We start from the raw sequence: 18,396 nt of genomic DNA, 5'->3' as shown, positions 1-18,396 counted from the left end.
ACTCAAGGACTTGGTATGCAGCCTGGAATTTTGCTCAGATGAAAGCGACTCCGACGGAAAACAAAACAGGATTTTGAATATTTTTTTAAAGAGATATGGGTTTTCATTTCGGGGCGTGGGATCGCTGCTGTTTCTCTTATCTGGTATACTGTGGTTTTCAGGTCATATACAGATCATGTGGTTTTGTGCGAGTGCGTCTATGGGCCGTTACCTGCAGCAGGAGCCTCTCGTCGCCGATGACTGCAGCTGTGTTCCAGTCGATGATCTCGGAGAAAGGCAGCTCCCAGCCGTTACTCAGCATCACCGGCACACATGCAGCCTGAGAGAGACGCACACACACACACAGAGACACACACACACACACACACAGACAGAGACAGAGAGGGAAGCTTGGACATGATCCTTTACAAACACAATCATTGCTCCGGCTAAATCATGACCGCTATACTACATATTGATCCCGATTATTAAAGCGTCTCTTTTCATATAAATTCACTATTATAATTGATCCGTCTGCGTCTGTCCGTGACCCTGTGTGTTCATACCTAAATCTCTCATTTAGCAGAAATTGGATTCTTTTTTTTTTTATTGTCGAGCTTCTTTGGCGTGATTTGGACATACCGCACAATAGAAAAATAAAATCAGTGGTGAGGCTTGTAGCAGCCAAGTAGGGTAGTCAAAACTATATATATATGCAGCACAAAGTCCATAATAGCAGCTTCTTTTTATAACTCATGGCTTTATAGATGCCAACTTAATCAGCTACAGACAAGATGCTGTTTCAGAGCAGAAAGCTCATCAAACAGCTGAACTTTAAAAACCGAGAGGGAAAAGCAGGGACTAGGACACAATAGGAGGCTAAAAATGGTAATTGCGCAGATTTAAATCTATCTAAAGTACACGAGAAACACTGAACTTATTGAACTGTATGCTAGATTGTGTCCTAACACATTTTTAAATGACAGAAACTAAAGACTATTAAAGGAAATGGCAAAGTTACATAATGTGCTAAGAGCTCTCTTAGTAGATTTTTTAGGCCATTTATGGGCAGCGGAACGAGCTGTAAACACAACATTGACATACTTTCACCTACCAAATGTCTTAACAGCTGCTTATTTATACAACCAGCAGAAACAGGTCAAACTTTAACGGTCATTACATTCTCTCCTGTTAATTCTGTTTTGGGCTCCACTTCTTCCTGAGGGAAATATCTGGCTCTTTAGTTGCTAACTATTATAATTATCTTAACATTGTCTGTTGTTTGGTGTCAGCAGGTAGCGTACAGGGGGCTTATCAAAACTTTTTAAAAGAAAACAGCTGCCTGCTTAATGAGAGTGAGGTGAGATTCAAGCAAACATTAAAGTTGCAGGCTGTAAAACCAAAACAATGAGCTGAAAGATGCTAAAACGCTCCATAGAGCTGAGGGGAACTATGACGTCAGGTTAAAAATTATCTGTGGAGTCATCACTACGAGAGACTCCCTTCACATTACACATAGTCATGTGACCCTTTGTTAATATAAAAATATTGACTAGTGCAGCTTTAATGTTTTTTTTTTTTTAAAGTGCAGCTGTAGTATGCATACTTAACAGTACACAATTATGAGCTTGGATATAACCTAAACACTGTATGCATATATGTTGTTTGTGATACAATATGAGCTTTGCACAGGTTAGTGCTCAGATACACAAAAATAAACATGCAGTACAATCGAGATAAGCAGGCCGGCAGCGTATAGTCACATAGAAAGGAATGCAGCACAATGATGACTGGTAAAAAATTAGAGCTGTAATGATTTGTTGATTATTAGTCATTCGACAGAAAGGCAAGCATTTTGATGATCAAATTATCGTTTTAGTAATTTTTTAAAAGCAAAAACATTTTCTGGTTCTAATTTCTCAAATGTCAGGTTTTTATGATTTTCTTTTTGATGGTAGACTGAATGTCTTTGGGTTTTGGGCTGCTGGTCGGACACCAACTCGGCCTGTGGGAAAGTATTCACATTTCACAATTTTCTGACATTTAATAGACCAAAACGGTAAATTGATTAATCAAAAAAATATTTGGCAGATTAATCAACAAAGAAAATAATCATTAGTTGCAGGCCTAATATAAATACATGGATATGGTAGAAATTAGCATCCATTCTTGGGAAATTAGATCACAAACATTTTGTACTGACAATAATAGTTTAAAGTTGTGACTAAGCTCCAGACATGCAAACAGGCAGCTTGGATTTATCTAAACCCCAAAAAAAAACATTTATTCATTGTGCTGCAACATTTGCGAACCACAAGAACTCAAACACGCACAAAAAGAATTTCTTAATTACATGCTTAATAGATCTGTTCCCGATTCTCTTTGTTTTTATTTGATTTCTAAAAAATATTTATGGCATTTATAAGCCTGAATAATCAAAGAAAACAACACTGTGTCTGCTCAGATTGTGTTGATTCGATCTCGAGTGAACGCGCTCGCCGCCGAATGGCCATTTGTGTTTTTTTTTTATTGTTGTTGTTTTAAAGCTGCACCTATTGACACATCAATATTAAAACGGTAACTTCAGGTGCAGGAGAGTTAATTACTCTGAGGAGGCGAGCGGGAGGAATGATAAAAAGAGGAGAGGGAGGGAATTAAAAAAGATCAAAAGGCAGAACAAAGTGAATAAATAGATATAAAAAAAGATGAAAGGAGGGGAAGGTAATGAAGCTGAATGTGACCTTTGGCAAAGGAGTGGCAGAGGGATGGAGGGATGAGAGGTAGAGAAATAGAGGCAACAGCTGGTGTGTGTGTGCTTGTGTGTACATATGCGTGCGTGTGTGTGTTCGTGGTGGGAGTTTGATGTAATGACGGCCTTGTCACTCCCAGGTCATAAAGGTGTCAGCTCAACCAGAACTGGCCCTCGGGCTCTGCTGTGGTTTCTTCAACAAACACACAATAAAGCACACGATCCCATGCATACAGATATACACACACACACACACACACACACACAGAGTTGACCTCTATTAGGAATTGCTTTCTCATGCACTAAGACCAAAGCCTGTAAATACTCTCCCTGCGTCTTCCTCTGGAACGGTGTGAGTTGATGGATGGAGTGAGTCAGACAAATGGAGAAGGAAGAGGAGAGAAAAGATGGGAGTATAGGGAAGGATAGGAGAGAGGAGAGAAGGCGTATTTCCCTCCTGAGTAAAGTGCGCTGTGATGTGTGCGTGGCAGCTGATAGTGAGATAAGCACACTTATGAGGGTGCACTCTGTGGCGGTGTACGGTAAGGAGAGGTAAAGGACAGTGCAGTAGTAATGCAGGAGAGTGCAGTGCAGTTACAGAAATGGATGAGCGGGGAAATGAAGAGAGCTAAAGTGTGCCGATTTCAACAGGCAGGAGTAGATCCAATATTAGGAAATCATTCTAGAGAGGTGGAATAGGTGGATATTATGGTCATATGGCGAGGTACTACAGCGCAGTACATGTAGTGCTGTTGACTCCTAATCGGGTTAAATCCTCACTCGACCTCAACTATACATAGTCTCATGGATCTGTGTAAACCATGTTAAGATCCCGATATCATTGTGATAACAGTTGCTTATTGTGTCACTGGAATGCAGACAAAACAAACCAGCAAAGATGAGATTTTTATCATTTTTGTTCCTGTAAATTTGGATCATTATCACTTTAGCTAAAGGCTTAGTCACAGCAGAAAGTGTTACAGTAAAATTCATCCGCCCGTCTTCACAAAATAGCTTGGTGATGTAGCAACTTGCAGGGCTAACACGCTGGCCGGCCAAGAATATGCTAACGCTAGTCACTCGCAATAGCTAGTTAAACTTCTTTCTATTGTTCTTAGGATTGTAGATCACTTCATTCAATAAAGAGTTACTGAAGAGAGACAAAAAAACCTCTCCAAGCTAGTCACAAGTTCACAGTTTATTCAAAAGATGATTGCAAACTATTTCTCTTTTGTGGTTCAATTTATAGCTACAGTAGCTAATAAGCTGTATTAGCCATCCGAGACTCTCTGTTCCCTCTAAATCGTCACCAAAGTTGCATTTGAAACAAGTAATTTGCAGTGATTTATTTCGCCCCCGTGAGCAACTCCGCTGATTGCAGCTATTCCATTGAAATTCATCGATTTTGCCATGATGTTTTGCCATTTTCAAAGGTTTGAACAGGCCTTTATTCGTATAATTTAATGGAAAAATCCAAAGTGTTACCTTTCAGAAGAGACCAGGATCATGACTGTAATCACAAGGGTTCAACAGTGACCATTTTATTTTGTGTAAGCTATTATCAAGGCAATGACAGTTTTTTTTTTTTTTATCCAATGCCTGATCAAAATTATTGTTAAACTACAGATAAAACCAGGACTTTTCTAATAGATTTCTATTCTTCCATCACCAGTCCAATCATTTCACTGTCAAATATTTCCACAAAGGCAGCAACAATTTAACAGTTAATCTTCAAAACTGTCCTCCAGTGTTGCAACATAAAACGTATTTAAGAGGCAGGAGGAGGCAGCTAATCCTTTCAGTAAAGGTCTTGTTTGTTTGTATTAATTACACTATGAAACTCAAAATGAAAGTAGCAATGATTTAGTGATCCTTTAATGCTTAATGAAATGGCTTCAATGGTGCTACAAAGTGGGAGGTTGAGTGTAGGTAGTGCTTCTTTTTTTTCTTCCCAGTAATATCGCTGATGGGCATGAATTTACAGCACATGCACTGCTTTCTCATAAAGGAGTGTGTGTGTGTGTATGTGTGTGTGTGTGTGTGTTTGTTGCCTGTTTACCTGCAGCGCCTCGAGGAAGCGAAAGGAGCCCAGTCGTCTGCCGCGGGGCACCAAACAGAAGGTGGAGTTGTGGAGCATCTCCTTGTAGTCATACCTACAGAGACACAACACAGATGCATGCGCGATGAGTTCAGGGACGTAAACAAGGACATGATATTTACAACAAAACGCTGAGAAAAAAAAAAAAAAAAAAAAAAGCCTCTGTAATCGGAGGAAAACACTCTCTACATGCACCACGGTTTTCTATTTTACAACTGACGATTTTAGATGAATGACTGAATATTGCAAAGTTCAACAAATATTGATGTTAAACACGGCTTGTGCGCTACGTCTACACACAGTTATCATCACAAACACATTTACCGCACGTTTTATGACATAAACCCAAACAGAAGAGGGAGAAGAAATTCCTCCTGGGAAATGTCAAGAGAAACGCCCATTCCAGTGGTTTCAGCTCTGGTTACTGTGAAAACTTCACAGCATCTGTCGTACATTTTTGGGGCAAAATTATGGTTTATTACAACTCGGGTTTTAGACGCCAACAGTTTATCCGCGTTATTATCCCTTAATCTAGAGAATCGCTGTGTTCCCGCACAACTATGGCAAGTATGGTAGGTCAAAGTTGAAACAGGAAGTTGGTCTGTAAGCTCTGATATGTTGTTTGACACTTTGGGGTAATTATTTTCCTTATGTTTGGCTAATGTGACGGTATGTTTAAAACCCATATGCGCTGTAGGACTACTTCTTAAAGAACTTGTTGCTTTTCCAGATACTAGCAATTAAATTAAGGATGGCTAAAAGGTCCAATTTGTAATGACTTGTAATTCCCATTTAATTATGTACTACCCCCTTCCAATACTATCTTTTTTCTCCACTTTATCCCTTCTCAGCCTCTCCACCTGTTTATCTCTCCCTCCTTCGTTCAACTCCCACTTTCCTCTCTCTTTTTCTCCATCCCCACAACTCTCCTATCCCCCCCTGCCTCCCCCCCCCACTCTCCTATCTCACACACCACATGCTCCCTTGCACTCTCCGCCTCCTCTTCTCACCACCTTTCTCAATCCCTCTATCTCTTAAAGCAGGAGGCCAACACGCTCTCCCTCCTCATGCCCCCTCATCCCTCTATCTCTCCAGCGAGGTGTGTCTTATTGCTCTCCAAACAGGGTGATCAACTCTGCCAGGGGTAATGAGCTGAGAGTGACACCTGCTTCCACCACACAGCTGGCTCAGTGTCTATGAATGTGAGTGCATGTGTGTGTGTGTGTGTGTGTGTGTGTGTGGGTGTTTGTGTGTGTGTGTGAGACAGCAAAAGACAGAAATAGAAAGAAAGTGTGAATCTGTGCATCCCTCTGTGTTCAAATTTGCATGCATGGTGCTTTACTATGTGTTTTGACAGTAGAGCTATTCCTATCAACTATTTTGATTATCGATTTGAGTCATTTTTTAAAAGAAAAAATGGTTCCAGCTTCTTTTCTGGCATTTTTAGTCCTCTATGACAGTAAACTGAATATCTCTGTGTTGTGGACTGTTGGTCCGAACAAAAACAAGACGTTTGGGAATCAGTGATCGACATTTTTCACCATTTTCTAGGTCAAACAACTAATCAATTAATTGAGGATTGACAGATTAATCTATGATGAAAGAGAATCTTTAGTTGCAGCCTTGTGGTCTGGCAGTTGTGTATGGGTGCAGCAATGGTGGCGTGTATGTGTGTGTAGTGTTGTAAAAGAGATATGAAGATGTTTGAGATGGTCATTTACATTCTCCTTCATAGTGTCAACCTCTATTATGTCACTGCATGCCAGATTTCACCCTCAATCACAGTTTTGTTTGGCTCTCATGTCCTCCTCCGTCTTTATTTCTTCTCTCTTTCTTGCTTTTTCCCCAAACACGGACACAGAGATGTCTTCTTTACCCCCTGGCTGCCTCTCATACATGCACACACACACACACACACACAGAGGTAATAAAAAATCACCTAAAAGCTAACATGCAAATTCAGGTCTGAGGGAGAAGCAGCATTATTAAGGCTCATCATTTTCTCTTTTAATCAATTTCCACCGATAAACAGCCTCATTTTTTTTTTTACAAGGAGCGGGTCTGTTTAGGGCTTATTTTCACCCAAATATTCTGTCCCCATGAACACAAAAGTTGTTATTTTTCCTGCTGCTGTAGGAGGACACTGATCACAGCAATTACCAGTAAACTAGATCATCTTGAGACATCGACAGCTCAGAAAATATGCTTCACTGTGAAGGAAGAGGAAGAAAAATGGGGAGAAAGCACAAATAAATGAGCTGCTAATGATGCGCAAGGGTTTATAAGAAAGTGGGGGCAGGGGGGAAGCGAGCGTTTGTGCTGCCAATGTGATTTCATAAGATCTGTTTTCATACAGCTGTCTTTATTATTAATATCTAAAGAGGTTTTTTTATCAGTTTTTAACCAATCAATATAAACACCAACAGTTATTTTTTTATTCCTGTGGGAAAAAATAAATAATTAGCCCTAAAGGTTGTTTAGGTTGGGGGTTAAGAGAGTGGTGAGGCAGAAAATCATTTCTCATTTAGCCATTGTCTATACAAGGTGAAGGTTGAAGGACACACACACATACTCTCTACATGCACACACACACACACACGCTCTACATGCACAGACACTCTGCTCTATCGACGATACTGTGGATGTACTGTAGCTCCTACAGAAGTGTGACACTGATTGCTGATGCTGCCTTCTGCGAGGGCGTGTGCATGTGAATCTGGACTGAGCTGACAGGGCAAAAGCTGGAAGCTAAGCAAACCGTTTACACACACACACACATACGCAAACACACACACTCACACACACAGACACACACACACTTGATGATGATTGCTGATGTTGCCTGTGAGATGCTAACTTGTCTCTTCTTTAGCTGAGCTCTAATGAAGTGTGGGGACATGACAGCCTGTGATAAAATCCCACCCTCATTTCACACCTACATGCATAACATTCTGTGCAGCACATACACACGTGCATACACACACACACACACACACACACACACACACAAACACACACACGCACACAGACAAAGTTGCGTGAACAGGCGACAGCTGCACGCCCTCGAATTGACGTTCTGTCACCTGTCGATGGAGACGAAGAAGCTATCTTAGCCCATATTTCCACACCAGCTGTCTGCCTGGACGGTGTTTTTGCATGTGTGTGTGTGTGTGTGTGTGTGTGTGTGTGTGTGTGAGAGAGTTACAGCCCACAAAACAGACCAGATCTGATGGCAGTGAATATCAATGTGGGGATTTAACACGCAACAGCCCTGTAACATGTTTTATCTCACCACTGCACTTTCATGCATGTGTGTCAAATCTTCTGTCTCCGTCACGTTTAATACGATGCAAATGTTCTCTGTGTGTTTCTATTTGACTCGCGCTGTCACGGGAAGAACTTTTTCCACTTTTCAACTCATTTTTTTTCCCCCCTAAGGAAGTTTCAACCACGTCTCACGAGCAAATTGCTGGTTTACAGGATGCAAATTCATGCTACGAGGTGACTGCTGCCAGTTGCATCCCTCCCACCTGATGCACCTGCTGTGCACCTCAACCTTATGATGACTGGGATTGTCCCCAGCAGAGATCATTTTCTTTTTATGGAGGGAGTGTTAGTGGTTCAGAGATTTGAATGAGGTGATGAGGTTGCGCGAGTCCCTTCCTTCCCTATTCCTTTCCTCCCTCCTCTTCCTTTCCTCAAACCTCCCGCTGGTTTGAACTTAAAGCACGGGTCAGAGGCCTCATCTTGCTTTCGCTGTCTTTTTCATCCTCTCTACCTCTTTTTTTCCTGTTCGGTCTAACAGCTCTCTCTCTCTTCGTTTTGTCCTTGTGACCTTGAGCTGGTGGAGGAAAAACCACCGCTGAGCTCTGAGCCAGCAGGCTGTGATCGTGTGTATTTAGATTTTTCTTGCACTTGTGTGTCACTCTTCCATTGTGTATATGAACGTATGGCGATTAATTAGTCTCAAAACCCCACCCCCCGCACATAAAATCCAGGCGTGTGCACGTGATAGGAGCAGTATCTGTGAGCGGAAAACCATCCCCGTGAGAGAGAGAGAGCATTTCTGCTCCACGTATGATGTGTGTGTATGTGAGTGTGAATGAAAACAGAGTTAAAAAAAAGGACAACAGAGCGAGCGCTCGACAAAGGTGAAGTGGTACCCTGCTGGAAAGACTCACTCGTGTCACGTTCGGAGTAAAAAACAGAAAATATGAACAAGCGGTGAAAATATGAAGCAGACAGAAAACAAGGTTGCTTTGTATTCACACGAGAGCGTGAGAGTGTGTTTGAGTGCACATGTCAGCATGTCCAACAACTGTGAAGCAGTTAAGAAACACTTCTCTGCCAGCCCCGATGGCAACGTCCTACATTATTGCCATGGCAACCTGTCATTAAGTGCCTTCATTTGCCGCAACTTAATTACATGGGATCTGCTCTCCATCCACACAGACAGGGGGTAAAGGGGGTGATAGAGTAGAGGGATGGAAACAGTATGTTTTAATAAACACACCATCCGGCTAATCTTGTTGGTAGTTGGAAGAACTTTTGACCAATGAGACACCGAGCCTGCTCACGCCACCATCAACCAGCCTGATTGCATCAGGAAGACTACTCAGCTCCTTTGTATTACAGTACAGTGAATTACCAATAGGAATTTGTAGTTTTCCAGAAATAATCGGTCTTTGATATCACAAAAAGGAACACAAACACAGGCTTCTCATTTGAAGCTGACAACTCTCAGTTTTGTTGGCTGAAATGACGCTAACAGATTTTATCAACTGTAGCTACAGTAGCTAACTAGGCTAATTAACTGTTTTTAGTTCACTTTTTAACAATGGCAAAGGGTCTTAAATATGAACATGATGGCTAAATACATACAAAAGGACTGAGGCTACAACTACAAGTAACCTACCAGGCAAAAGTCAACGTCATCAACAGTCGATGATACATGTGGAAGACTCGAATAAATAAATGAACAGTATTGTTCTTGTATTGCAGGATGACTAAACCTTAAAACTTAAATTTTGTTCCAACATAACCCTGATAGGATGCTACAGAAGACTATACTTGGACAGGTAAAAACTTTTGCTTTACTGTTTGAATTTTCAAACAACATGTTTAACTTACAACAAGTGAAAAGGTTTTGAGGATAGACTAAACAGCGAGTCTGGGAAACATAATTACAACTTGGGTAACAGGTTCGGCTGGGGATGCTGGTGTAAACTTTCAAAAAAACAAATAAAGAGCAGGACAAGCTTGGCTCCACACAGTCGATGTGTTGGTCTTGAACTGGGCGTTTTCTAACCTGTGACTCTACATAATAATGTAGTCAGGTTAAAAAAAATATGCTCCTTGCCTTGGGAAGTAATGCTAGGTTTCTATTGTAAAATAAACAGGTTAGCCGTGCATGCTAACATTTGCAGCTTACATTAGACAAGATAAACACAATGTTTATTCCAATCCTTACAATTTTGCTCTTGAGGTTTGGTGTTGGAAAGGCGATAGAGAAAAATGACATCATCCTCCTAACAGAAATACAGATTATTGTTCTCATTAGAGCGCCGTTAACACCGCTTCAAATGCAAAGATTGACAGGCCTGCTGTGCCTCATTACAGTTGCTAAGATATGACTGGACAATCGCTGGTGGTTTAGCAAAAACAGTCAATTACAAGTAAAAGTCGTGTGTCCTGGAGTAAATAGTACGAGAAATGTGTAAAAAGTAGCATAAAAGTGAGAGAGTGAGAGAGTACTTCAGGTCAGTATTCGAGTAAATGTTAAAGCAGCCCAGATTCTCGAAGGGGTGAGCTCAGAAGGGCTGCTTCCTGGTCTTTCTGGTACTCCATGGATACCCAGCAGACGTCTAGTGACCGCCCGTCCCTTGGACATGAAGCTTCAGGGTGATGAAAACACAAAAACCACAACCAGCTTGAGTGTCTTCCAGGGAGCGGAGAGACAGCGATCCAATTTACCGCTTATTGAGACTGTTGTTACATTAGCCTCCCGGACCACTCTCCTGTCTGCCTCCCGACTCTCTCTCTTGCTAATTTCTTTGTCTTTCAGAGTGTGAGTGCGAGTCTGTGAGTGTGGATGAAAGAATGGGTGTCTGGAGGTCTGGTGATGGCTGGAACGAAATCCAGGGAAGTGTTTTTTGTATTCTATTGTAGTGGGGTTTGTGTGTGCTAAAAAAAAACCAACAATCTAATAAGGACTTTGACTCATCAAATTATTAATTAACGATGAAAGAAACCAATTTTGTTTTTGCTGTGTCCTTCTGCATATTAGCAGCGGAAAGGAAGCTCGATATTAAGTGTTTGTGCATCAAAGACTCTAAAAGTTATTTGTCATTGTGGATGTCGCGCCACAGATGTGCTCATTTGTCTAGTAAATAACTCCCGAACAGATTCCAGCAGTAATTGAATAGGAGCCTCGTACTCGCCATAAACACAAGTGTCTAAGTTGAAGCATATTGTTGTGTGTGTTCCCACGAGACTACGACAGATGTGCGGGCTAAGTGGGCTTGTGGATAAAAAGGGGGAATCTTTGGCTCCTGACTAACTGAGATAGAGTGTGTTTGGTGAAAGAGGGGGGGGGACTGCATCCACGTGTATGCGCGCGCGCGTGTGTGTGTGTTTGAGGACGATAATGTGTGTGCACATGCGTAGTGACAAATATGAGCTTGAGAGGAGAAGTGTGTGACTGGAATATGTTTGTTTGCCCCCTTGACTTTTCCACCTATTTCCCCCCAACAGCTATATGGAAGTGTATGTCTGTGTGTGTGTGTGTGTGTGTCAGAATTTGTATGAGTGTATCCAGATGTGTGCCCGTCCAGTTGGTCCCATCTCCTTCCCTCCCTCTCTGCCGTAACGCCTGCTGTACGCTCTGCAACTAATTCATTAGCCTAATTAGCGCTCATTAGCCAGCTTATGCTAGTTCCAATTAGCATTCTAGCATGGAATGACCCAGAGGTCCGCCCGGCCAAACAAATAGGCATTCTGTGGTCAAACCCATGACGACCCTGAGGTCTGTCCACACGTGAGGACAATCAGATTACGCCCACATTACAAACCCGCTTCCCCTACCCAGCCCTAAAAGACTGTCAGTCTCATATAGCTCTGTGGGTAAGTTCATCATATAAAACACAGCCGAGTGCATGTGAAGAAATGATGTCACGGTGGCTGGTTTGACTGGTAGTAAGAATACGTTGCACCAGAAAAAGCACAGCACAGCGGTTACGAGCCCACCGAGGCCGACTATATGATAAATGCCGAGACTCATGAAGCTGTAAAATGTAGCGGATGAAAATGTCCAGAAATGGTATATTTTCATGTTACTGTCATTGCCTGAACTATCACAGATGACAGTGATTCCAGTGGATGTGTGGGTTGTGAAGCGCTTTTTTTTTTTTTCACTCAAATTATATATTTGCTTCGACAGAGAAATGTCAGGCTTTACAGATAATTTTAGACTTACCTAGGGCTTTTTCTGTTCGGTGGGGATCAACATGTGGAACTCCTTACTCACAAAACTCATGACTGGGATCATTTTAAAATCAAACTGAAACAGTTTTTAAAGAGCAATCATGTAGTCATGCAATCACAAGTGATCTGGTGCTTGTGGCTTTATGATGACTTTTATTGCACCATTGTGTCTTGTGCTACTTTGGATGTATTTTCTTGTTGAGTTTTGTGCTTTAATGGATCAATTGATGTATTGAGTTTTTTTTTGAAACGCCATATGTATATTGTTGTTGAGATTTATGTATTTTAAAAGTCCATGTAGGGACAGATATTGCAAACTAGCTTAGGCAATAATAAATGCTGTACAAATGAACATTAAATAAATAAATGAAATACCTCTAGGCTTAATTTCTGGCTTACACTATGAACTAAACTAGTAAATGGGTTATCTAGCTTATTCTTAAACTCAATTTGACTGGCCTCAGATAAGTTAGATTACAAGAGTGTCCAGGCTGGCCAAGACAGGCCATAATAACACTGAGTGTACAGATAAAACACAAAATAACACAAAATATATATCACTAAATCACCAATCACCAATAAGAATCATATTAATATTCATCATATTAACCTAAAAACAAGCCAAGTCATCATCAACCTGAAAGTATTCTAAAATAATCATCTAAATAAGAGACACGCATCCAGATTGTAACATATCCCATAACATTATTAGCCAGATGTGTGCCGCACCTGTTGTCACAGGTGCAACCAAGACAACCCGAGGATGCAGCGGGATCACACCTTGATGTCGGTCTGCATCGTCATCACAAGCTGAAGTGTGTGTTCACGCACACTTCAGCCGTTTCATCCATTTCATCGTTCAAAGTGCTGAAACAATTAGCAACAACAACAATCGACCGCCGTCTTTGAGTGCCAACAGTAAGAAAGTTGCTCCGGAGTGCTGCTAGACGAAATGATGACAGATGTTTCCACTATCGCCGCGTGCTCTGGACTACAGAAACAGATTTGGTGTACACGGTTATTTGCATAACAAGTCGGATAAGCAGAAATGACAGGCGAGCTCGCTCACTCAAGACGCATACGTGAGGCGTTCTGATACCAGGTGTGAACTTTTAAGTCCATCTCCACTGGATTTCCACGGAACACGGATATATCTGGGTATACGATCTGAACAAGGGTTTAATATGACAGGTCTTTCTGCCCCGTCAAGAACAATTTCTTGAGGGGAAACGCTGACTGATAGGTCCATGGTACTATCTCTGTTATTCCTTTTTTCTCCCCCTCTCTCTCTCTCTCTCTCTTTCACTTCCACCCTCATCCTGTGTGAATACAGAGCAACCGCAGTGAAATAACAGCCACTGGAACAATTTCATAAACATAAAATTCCCCCTTTCAGTTCCAAAACTAGGAATCAAAAGCCCTGTTACATTGATAAAATGTTTGTACAAGTAGATATCGGCCTTCTCTACACCGATGACCTGCAGCCTTCACACCTAACATATATTAAGTCTCTTCTCACTGCCAATAAATGAACTATACTTGTCAGATTTTGCCCGGAAAGTCCCGGTAACTCCGTGTTGCGGCATGAATTCAAAAGTGAGCAGGTTTCAGGAATTTCTAAGATGTCACGGTAGTTTGCATAGCTGCGCTGGATCCTTATTACTATTCAAATGAGAGCTGGGCAGTAAGTATAGCTGCAGGTGGTGGGAGTGAGCCATATAAGCCTAAATAAAAAAAAACAACAAAAAAAAAAAAAAAACCCACCCATACTCATATAGATAGGGCTGATATACATGCAGACTCATACGCTTGCACAAACTTCTGAATCCGTTCAAGTCAGCAGCCTGTTCTTTCCCTCCAGCTATAGTCCCTGATACCCCCCCCCCCACCCTCCCTCACACGTGTAAGCCTGAATATTTTACAAATACCCCGGTAACAAGAAGTCTTCCTGCCGCGATACTAATTCACTATGACGGCTTTATCCTTGCAATCTTTTCAATTTGTCCTCTCGGATTTTTTCCACTGCCAACAGATGGAGGCAATTTTTCAGTTACATTTAGTGTCTGCGCCGTAGTCAGAGTCCCCAACTGCACACACACACATATACACACACACGCACACACACACACCTCTCCAGAGGATGGAGGCGAGGCCGATTACAAACTGCACCTATCCCGAACACGTATCAAGGAATATTTGGAGGATTTATTTTCATGGGCAGCTAGATAACCGCGCCTCTACACCAACAATCATGCGTGTACACATGCAAAACACACTTCAGTCGGTGATTGGCGCCTGGCTGTGTGTGATCTTGCAGATGAGGGGTCCAGACACCGTGGATGTTCACTGGAGACCAGCTGTGCCTTGCTCGGCACTTCCAGATGGCCCTCGGGACGTCTCGCTGTGCATGTTAGTTTGTGTGTTCGTGTGTGTGTGTGTGTGTGTGTGTGTGTGTGTACATCCATATGTGTGAGACAGTCTCAGATTTAGACATGTCAGCACATGCTCTGTGACGGCCTCTTTTTAAACATTGACACATTTTGTCATCAGAGCCACTGAAACGAGGAGCCCAGAGGAGGCCGGCATTACCCCTAACTGAGATGTTCTTTCATCTGACTCACACACACACACACACACACACAGATATAGACACACTCGATTGGGGGAGGAATGCATCAATTCGTTCCATCCACATTACGGTCGCTGCAGGCTCTTTCATGACGAATCATTCTCCAAAATCTTGAAGAGTCTAAATATCGCACACTCTCTCATACTCGAAAACACACTTCGGCACAGCAACATCGCCGGAAACACACGTACATCGAAACACACTCGCTCTCGCATCCACGTTAATATGCATATAATGCACACGCACTAACCTCACCGCATTTACAAAGCCCTGCCGACCATTATCGGGGTCCCATCTGCTGGCAAAGACTGGCTCAGCTCTCCACCAATTGGTTAGTAGGAACTTAATCATGTCTAATTCCTTTTCTGCAAATACATTCTAATGTATTCCCTCTGAAGACTCTTTCTAAATCAAAAAATAAACCTGATCCCGGAGCCACCTGGGTCCCTCACCAATCAGTGAAGAGCCCACCCAGAGCATGCGGTGCCATAACTATCACAGCAAATGGACGGCTGGGCCATAGTGTCAGATGGAGAGATGTACTGTCATCAGTCAAAATTGCCCCCTTTGAAACGCCGGCTTTGCAGGAATTTGGAGAAACAGCCTTCTTTTCATTGTTGGATTTCGACCGACGTTTTTTGAAAAAAAGGCTTCAGAGCCTTCTGGGGTCAAGAGACTTTAGCGACCTCCATAGAGATGATGTAAACCTCCACTTTCTTTAAAAAAACAAAACAAAACATCACATTACTGGAGTTGTGAAGTTTTTCTCTGACTTCAGCCTATAATTCGCATCTGTTTCTGTTTTGGTTGCCACTTACAAGATTCCTAGTTTGGAGAGTCAGATGGAATTAATCACAATTTCAGTGTGATGTCCTGGCCAACACTATCTCAGCATACATTATTATCTTGATAATTACTAGCAGTTTTGAAGCTAACAGAGGTACGTGACCTCAACTAACAATGAGCTGCATTGCCGGGATTTTAGAAATAGTGAGTCCAAGTTCCCCCAAATGCACCTCCACCCTATGACTTTTTTAATTATTTGGATTTTTAATTCAGACAAGATGCAAGTTTTATTCCCTTTAAATAATATATCCCAAATTGAAAATCTGAAAGCCTTCATCACACTGGCAGGATGTAAATATTCACAGTCTAAAAATGCTGGAATCAGTCTATAAAATACCCATCATGTGTATATTTTTAAAAAAGTAGCATGTAAACTCCACATATATTACAAAAATGCTAAATTCACAGGAGAGTTGTGATCTCTGTCCTCAGTGGGAGCTACAGCCTGGTGAGGAAAACCAGTGTACTTTGTTGAAATAAGAAGCACTCACCAGTATGTATGTGTGTATGATGACCAGTATAATAAAAAAACCTAAACTGTACAGTTTCATTTGCCTTTTTTTATACTAAAATGTACTGTATAGTTACTGTGTTTCATCCTTGTGTATTCGAAATGGATCCGCTCTCGCCCTCTCTCTAGCACACACACACACACACACACACACAATCATTTGAGAGTGAGTTTGACATCAGCATCAAACGCAGAGTATGTCAGCACCGCACGACACTGGAGAGCAGCATGATGTTGGAGACAGTCAGGGCTCCCAGGGTGTGTGTGTGTGTGTGTGTGTGTGTGTGTGAGAGTGTGTGTGTGAGTGAGAGAGAGAGAGAGAGAAAGGAGGTACAGCTGTCAATCACAAGCAGAGAGGCAAGCAAAGCGATACGCTACCCAGTGGGTTCATCAGTACTATGTGTCAGTCATACCCCGAGATCACATTGATTGTCTGTCGGCACCCGTCTGAGTGTAACGCATGTGTGTGAGAAAATGATAGTGAAGGGGGCATATTTGGACCTGAGAGAAATATCATGGGGCGTGGGACACAAAGGACAAGAAAAATAATGAGAGAAAGAGAGGACGAAACGTCCACAATGATGCAATTATGATTCAATTTAGATTCCCGCATCAATTATGCAAACATATTCAAGAGACATGTCAAATATTGATAGGCTCTTCAACTTCTCAAACTGGATTCATTAAGGAGCCAAAACTTAACCCGGACTCTCTCATTAATCATGGATAGATGTCATCTGGAGGTCTACATTCAAATTCAGCCAACGCTCCCGAGCCTGCATATGAGCAAAGGCTACGCTACGTATCTGTGTGTATCTCTGTGTGTTTCCATATTTGTCTGCTTATCTGTACGTGAGCTGCCATGTAGCTGTTGTCAGTGCTGACCTTTGACCTGTCATTTTTGAAGCGTGTGCAGGGTCAGTGAAGGTATGGCTGCTGTGTCGAGCAGTTTATTATGGTGATTAATATGGTTTAATATAGTGGGAAACGGTGACAGTGATTATTGGGATTGTCATGAAATTTTGTAAAGACATTCTGACTTTTTACATCTTTTTTCATGTTAGCATGCTAACAGGCTAATTTAATATGGTAAACATGACTGTAGGCTCTTTCTCTTGTTTCAATACAGGTGCAAACCTGAGTTTCTATATCAACAGCAAAACCAAAGCCTCAAAATAAGCCAAACTCAACACAAAGCGATCAAAAAAGAAAAAAAAAAGAACATTAGCTGAATAATATAGTCTAAAATTAGCAAAATTATGATTTGACTGAGGAAATATTTGATATCTGGAGACTCATGGTGTGTTCAGACAGAACGCAAAGCAAATTTTTGCCTTGGGTCATTAATGCAAGTTTGACCGCTGAACTGTTTGTGTTTATTTGCCCCAAATAGTCAAAATACAAGCTAGCTGTAGCTGTAAGCTAGCTAGCGTGTCTGTGGAGTTTGCCTGTGTGTTTGTGTTCAGTTCAGTTAAGCTTTTAACTGAACCCAGAACTCACCAGAGACTTTGGTTCTTTCTGTTATTTCCTTCCAGACTCCTTTTCACCTCTTGTCTCTATACGTTTATGAAGTAAGCTAAATTCATAAAGCCCCGGGATGTATGTAAATCAATTAATTTCAACGCTACACTACAACATGTTTTGATCAGTGTTGAGATTTGATACCCTGCTTTAATTAATCCCTATTAATTTTCTTTTTTCTCTCTTGTTTACCCATCACTAAAGGATAAAATAATTTCAAAAAATCTAAATATAAAAAATATGAAATTAATTACAAATATGCAACACAAAACTTATAGATTATTAGCAGCTTCAATACAGAATTACTGATAACAACACATGATCCTCTGTGTGCGAGTGATGTTTCTGTGTTGTCTGTCTACATTCCTTTGTATCTCCATTATGTCACCACAGCGGATGACCCCTTTGGCTACAACCGCTGCATCTTAGTCATATGACACACCTCTGATGGGCGAACCTGGTCTCATATGACTGAACTTAGGCTCCAAAGCTGGGTGGGGTCACGGCGCGTGGGTCGAAGGTCACGCCGGTCCCCACCCAGAGGAACAAAAGAAAGGACTAAGCCTTTCATTGAGGGGCTT

General features: G+C 41.7%; 1 protein-coding gene across 1 annotated transcript in view; it reads right to left on the bottom strand.

The window, feature by feature from the left end:
• ext1b (exostosin glycosyltransferase 1b) overlaps window positions 1–18,396 on the bottom strand; it is a 117,591-nt gene that overhangs the window by 31,554 nt on the left and 67,641 nt on the right. Inside the window, exons 2-3 of the mRNA XM_067612557.1 lie at window positions 4,788–4,881; window positions 212–319 (exon numbers count right to left, since the gene is read on the bottom strand). Coding sequence (XP_067468658.1) covers window positions 212–319; window positions 4,788–4,881 — 202 coding nt within the window. The remainder of the gene's footprint in view (window positions 1–211; window positions 320–4,787; window positions 4,882–18,396) is intronic.

This window comes from Thunnus thynnus, chromosome 15 (assembly GCF_963924715.1).
Source record: "Thunnus thynnus chromosome 15, fThuThy2.1, whole genome shotgun sequence".
Classification (NCBI taxonomy): Eukaryota; Metazoa; Chordata; class Actinopteri; order Scombriformes; family Scombridae; genus Thunnus; species Thunnus thynnus.
This window is presented reverse-complemented; position numbering and strand designations above follow the sequence as displayed.